Source organism: Salmo salar, unplaced genomic scaffold (genome assembly GCF_965601325.2).
Source record: "Salmo salar unplaced genomic scaffold, fSalSal1 ptg000412l, whole genome shotgun sequence".
In the NCBI taxonomy this organism is placed as follows: domain Eukaryota; kingdom Metazoa; phylum Chordata; class Actinopteri; order Salmoniformes; family Salmonidae; genus Salmo; species Salmo salar.
In genome coordinates, this window is record NW_027675379.1 from 216,325 (window position 1) to 222,500 (window position 6,176).

General features: G+C 50.8%; 1 protein-coding gene across 1 annotated transcript in view; it reads left to right on the plus strand.

Annotated features, from left to right (window-relative positions):
• Positions 1-2,063: 2,063 nt before the first annotated feature.
• The window catches only part of LOC106592811 (uncharacterized), a 27,007-nt gene continuing 22,894 nt past the window's right edge, over positions 2,064-6,176 (plus strand). The window contains exons 1-2 of the mRNA XM_045713770.2: positions 2,064-2,564; positions 4,880-6,176. The exon at positions 4,880-6,176 is cut by the window's right edge and continues 1,541 nt beyond it. Of these exons, the coding sequence (XP_045569726.2) occupies positions 4,997-6,176 (1,180 nt within the window). The 5' untranslated portion in view covers positions 2,064-2,564; positions 4,880-4,996. The remainder of the gene's footprint in view (positions 2,565-4,879) is intronic.

The following is a 6,176-nucleotide window of genomic DNA, read 5'->3' on the forward strand; positions in this document are numbered from 1 at the left end:
TTTTGGGTCAGTCACAGTGGTCAGGTATTCTGCCACTGTGTATTCTCTGTTTAGGGCCAAATAGCATTCTAGTTAGCTCTGTTTTTTGTTAGTTCTTTCCAGTGTGTCAAGTAATGATCTTTTTGTTTTCTCATAATGTGGTTGGGTCTAGTTGTGTTGCTGTCCTGGGGCTCTGTGTGGGTCTATCTGTGTCTGTGAACAAAACCCCACAACAAGCTGGCTGAGGGGACTCTTCTCTAGGTTCATCTCTCTGTAGGTGATGGCTCTGAGGAGACTCTTCTCTAGGTTCATCTCTCTGTAGGTGAGGGCTCTGAGGAGACTCTTCTCTAGGTTCATCTCTCTGTAGGTGAGGGCTCTGAGGAGACTCTTCTCTAGGTTCATCTCTCTGTAGGTGAGGGCTCTGAGGAGACTCTTCTCTTGGTTCATCTCTCTGTAGGTGAGGGCTCTGAGGGGACTCTTCTCTAGGTTCATCTCTCTGTAGGTGAGGGCTCTGAGGGGACTCTTCTCTAGGTTCATCTCTCTGTAGGTGAGGGCTCTGAGGAGACTCTTCTCTTGGTTCATCTCTCTGTAGGTGAGGGCTCTGAGGGGACTCTTCTCTAGGTTCATCTCTCTGTAGGTGAGGGTTCTGAGGGGACTCTTCTCTAGGTTAATCTCTCTGTAGGTGAGGGTTCTGAGGGGACTCTTCTCTAGGTTAATCTCTCTGTAGGTCAGGGCTTTGTGGTGGAATGTGTGGGTATCTCTTCCTTTTAGGTGATTGTTGAATTTAACGGCTCTTTTCTGGATTTTGATGACTAGTGTGCATAGTCCTAATTCTGCTCTGCGTTATTTGGGGTTTTGCGTTGCACAGTAAGTATAGTTTTTGCAGAATTCTGCATGCGGAGGAGTCTCAATTTTGTGAATTCTTTGTTGGTGAGCGGACCCCAAACCTCACGACCATAAAGGGCAATGGGTTCTATAACTGATTCAAGTATTTTTAGCCAGTTTAAAAAAAATAAATTGGTATGTCGAGTTTGTGTTCCTTTTGATATCGTAGAAGGCCCTTCTTGTCTTGTCTCTCAGATCGTTCACAGCTTTGTGGAAGTTACCTGTGGTGCTGATGTTTAGGCCGAGGTATGTATAGTTTCTTTTTGTGTGCTCCAGGGCAACGGTTTCTAGATCGAATTTGTATTTGTTGTCCTGGAAACTGGACCTTTTTTGGAACCCCATTGTTTTTTTTATTTACTGTCGGGGCCCAGGTCTGGCAGGGCCCAGGTCTGTCAGGGCCCAGGTCTGTCGGGGCCCAGGTCTGTCAGGGCCCAGGTCTGGCAGAATCTGTGCAGAAGCACCAGATCATCAGCAAACAGTAGATATTTGACTTCAGATTCTAGTAGGGTGAAGCCGGGTGCTGCAGACTGTTCTAGTGACCTCACCAGTTCATTGATGTATATGTTGAAGAGGGTGGGGATCAAGCTGGACCCCCTCCCTCCCTCCCTCCCTCCCTCCCTCCCTCCCTCCCTCCCTCCCTCTTTCTTTCTCGCTCCCCTCCTCTCTTTCTCTCCCCACCTCTCTCTCTCCCCACCTCTCTTTCTCTCCTCACCTCTCTCTGTCCCTTTCCCCTCTCTTTCTCTCCTCACCTCTCTCTGTCCCTTTCCCCCTATCCTTCTCTCCTCACCTCTCTTTCTCTCCTCACCTCTCTCTGTCCCTTTCCCCTCTCTTTCTCTCCTCACCTCTCTCTGTCCCTTTCCCCCTATCCTTCTCTCCTCACCTCTCTTTCTCTCCTCACCTCTCTCTGTCCCTTTCCCCCTATCCTTCTCTCCTCACCTCTCTTTCTCTCATCACCTCTCTCTGTCCCTTTCCCCCTATCCTTCTCTCCTCACCTCTCTCTGTCCCTTTACCCCTCTCATTCTTTCCTCACCTCTCTGTTCTTTTTCCTTCTCTCTTTACCTCTTTATTTTCCCTTATCTCTTTCTCCCTCCAACTCTCTCTAATGTCTCTATAGTGATTCTTAGCCAATGATCGGCTGGGGTTCATCCATTCCTCACCTTGCACCAATCAGCCTTCACGCAGCGACAGACAGACAGAGACACGGGAGGGCGCGAGCTGAGCCAAATGAGCTGAAACGAACACTCTCCTCGCCCACACAATAACACCTCCCCCCTCTCCTCTCCACCGCGAGCGCCCCGGGAGGAGCCCTGTTATACCGTCACCGTCGCGTGCCCCCCCTCCCGTCCTCCTCCCCTCCCGTCACTCACGGCTCGTCTTCGAGGACGCACGGAAGGCATAGCGCGTGCCTTATCAGTCTGCCCTCCCTCCCGTCTCTCCGCCATTATTCATTATTATCCCCTTGTTTTTCTCCTGCTAGCCCCACAGGTCGCCACGGCGCTTTAGCCCGCTGGAGACTTCTACCCGTTTCCTGCCGTTTGGTTTTAACCCTGCGGGTAACGTTTACAGAGGAGAGGCAGCCCCCCTCCCTTTCCTCCTCTCCTCTCCTCCCCGTTGCTGCTCCCTGCCAGACAGAGACAGACAGACATGCTGCTCCACGGTGGGTGCTCGCGCTTCCCGCCTCCTCTCCCCTCCGGGACCCGGTGAGTAGGTAACAGCGTCCATCTTCTTTCACACATTGCTTCTCTATAGCTGCATGCTGTCTGTCTTTACGGGGCTGTACCAGAGAGAGAGAGAGAGAGAGAGACAGGGGTTGGCTCACTGGGGAGGTTCAATTTCCTCAGCTGGTGACCTTCCACCGCTCAGGCTGCCTGCCATCTGAACAGACAGAGAGGGGAATTAGCTCTAGCCCTGGGGGCAACGGGCCTCACACACACACAGACACACACACACACACACACACACACACACACACACACACACACACACACACACACACACACACACACACACAGAGAGAAAGAGAAAAGGAGAGAGCGAGAGAGCAAGAAAGACGGAGTGATAGAAAGACGAGGAGAGAGTAGAGAGAGAGAGAGAGAGAGACATGAGAGGAAACCAGTCATTTTATAGACCGGTCTGTCTGGAACAGTTTGATGATGGAATGGATTTGTTATTTTATTTCCTCTGGACCTGATCAGCTGGTCGCAGGACCTGTCTCATGATGATGAGGTCATCTGGTCGCAGGACCTGTCTCATGATGATCAGCTGGTCGCAGGACCTGTCTCATGATGATGAGGTCATCTGGTCGCAGGACCTGTCTCATGATGATCAGCTGGTCGCAGGACCTGTCTCATGATGATGAGGTCATCTGGTCGCAGGACCTGTCTCATGATGATCAGCTGGTCGCAGGACCTGTCTCATGATGATCAGCTGGTCGCAGGACCTGTCTCATGATGATGAGGTCATCTGGTCGCAGGACCTGTCTCATGATGATCACCTGGTCGCAGGACCTGTCTCATGATGATGAGGTCATCTGGTCGCAGGACCTGTCTCGTGATGATGAGGACATCTGGTCACAGGACCTGTCTCATGATGATCACCTGGTCGCAGGACCTGTCTCGTGATAATGAGGTCATCTGGTCACAGGACCTGTCTCGTGATAATGAGGACATCTGGTCGCAGGACCTGTCTCGTGATAATGAGGTCATCTGGTCACAGGACCTGTCTCGTGATGATGAGGACATCTGGTCACAGGACCTGTCTCGTGATGATGAGGACATCTGGTCGCAGGACCTGTCTCGTGATAATGAGGTCATCTGGTCACAGGACCTGTCTCGTGATAATGAGGACATCTGGTCACAGGACCTGTCTCGTGATAATGAGGTCATCTGGTCGCAGGACCTGTCTCGTGATAATGAGGACATCTGGTCACAGGACCTGTCTCGTGATGATGAGGTCATCTGGTCGCAGGACCTGTCTCGTGATAATGAGGTCATCTGGTCACAGGACCTGTCTGATGATGATGAGGTAATCTGGTCGCAGGACCTGTCTCGTGATGATGAGGTCATCTGGTCGCAGGACCTGTCTCGTGATGATGAGGTCATCTGGTCGCAGGACCTGTCTGATGATGATGCCCCCCCCCACACGCAGCGTCATATGGATGGATTCTAAGATCATTTTTTTACATATAATTTAGAGGATACATGGACACACACCTGCAGGGTTCGTCACTGACGAGTACATCAAATATTGATCCAAACCAATGAGTCTTATCACACTCACACAGAAACACACTCTGGGCTTGGTGCAGGGGAAGTTATTTTACTGTTGTCGGAAGAACATTCCTGTAACATATCAGATTTGTCCATTCGAGAGAGAGAGAGAGAGAGAGAGAGAGAGAAAGAGAGAGATGGGGGGAAGAGGAGAGTGAAAGCACTGAAACCAGAAACCCTGAGAGAGAGAGAGGGTTGAGGGAAAGTTTTGAGGGGCCAGGGAGGAACAGAAAGGAGGATGAGGTATTGCAGATAGAGAAGAAAATGACAGGATATAGCCAGGTCAAACTAGACAGGATATAGCCAGGTCAAACTAGACAGGATATAGCCAGGTCAAACTAAGACAGGATATAGCCATGTCAAACTAGACAGTGGATAGGGGCGGCAGGTAGCCTAGTGGTTAGAGCGTTGGACTAGTAACCGAAAGGTTGGAAGATTGAATCCCTGAGCTGACAAGGTAAAAATCTGTCGTTCTGCCCCTGAACAAGGCAGTTAACCCACTGTTCCTAGGCCGTCACTGAAAATAAGAATCTGTTCTTAACTGACTTGCCTAGTTAAATAAAGGTCAAATAAAAAAATTGATCCTTGCTAATGTTGAGGTAATCTACATGTATTTAACCCATTTCTAATTTCTACATGGATGAATATGCATATTTTATTGTTGTATATACTGTATGTGTATATACCGTATGTAAAGTTGACCATTAAAATGCTTACTTTCTTCTCTCTCCGTTTCTCTCCTCCAGAGAGGTCTGCTGAGACCATAAAGGGTTAACTATCCTCCAGACTGACCAACGTGACCAGAGTGACGGGACCAGAGACTGACCACAACGCCACTTTCTCTAATCGTGTTTCCTGTGGTCATGTTCGATCTGACCAGGTCCATCTGTGTAGAGAACGGTCTAACCAGGTCCATCTGTGTAGAGAACGGTCTGACCAGGTCCAGTGGTGTAGAGAACGGTTTAACCAGGTCCAGTGGTGTAGAGAACGGTTTAACCAGGTCCATCTGTGTAGAGAACGGTCTGACCAGGTCCAGTGGGGTAGAGAACGGTCTGACCAGGTCCAGTGGGGTAGAGAACGATCTGACCAGGTCCATCTGTGTAGAGAACGGTCTGACCAGGTCCAGTGGGGTAGAGAACGGTCTGACCAGGTCCAGTGGTGTAGAGAACGGTCTGACCAGGTCCATCTGTGTAGAGAACGGTTTAACCAGGTCCATCTGTGTAGAGAACGGTCTAACCAGGTCCATCTGTGTAGAGAACGGTTTGACCAGGTCCAGTGGTGTAGAGAACGGTCTGACCAGGTCCAGTGGGGTAGAGAACAGTCTGACCAGGTCCAGTGGGGTAGAGAACGGTCTGACCAGGTCCAGTGGTGTTGAGAACGGTCTGACCAGGTCCATCTGTGTTGAGAACGGTCTGACCAGGTCCAGTGGGGTAGAGAACGGTCTGACCAGGTCCAGTGGTGTAGAGAACGGTCTGACCAGGTCCAGTGGGGTAGAGAACGGTCTGACCAGGTCCATCTGTGTAGAGAACGGTCTAACCAGGTCCATCTGTGTAGAGAACGGTCTGACCAGGTCCAGTGGTGTAGAGAACGGTCTGACCAGGTCCAGTGGTGTAGAGAACGGTTTAACCAGGTCAAGTGGTGTTGAGAACGGTCTGACCAGGTCCAGTGGGGTAGAGAACGGTCTGACCAGGTCCATCTGTGTAGAGAACGGTCTAACCAGGTCCATCTGTGTAGAGAACGGTCTGACCAGGTCCAGTGGTGTAGAGAACGGTTTAACCAGGTCCATCTGTGTAGAGAACGGTCTAACCAGGTCCAGTGGGGTAGAGAACGGTCTGACCAGGTCCATCTGTGTAGAGAACGGTCTGACCAGGTCCAGTGGTGTAGAGAACGGTCTGACCAGGTCCAGTGGGGTAGAGAACGGTCTGACCAGGTCCAGTGGTGTAGAGAACGGTCTGACCAGGTCCAGTGGGGTAGAGAACGGTCTGACCAGGTCCAGTGGTGTAGAGAACGGTCTGACCAGGTCCAGTGGGGTAGAGAACGGTC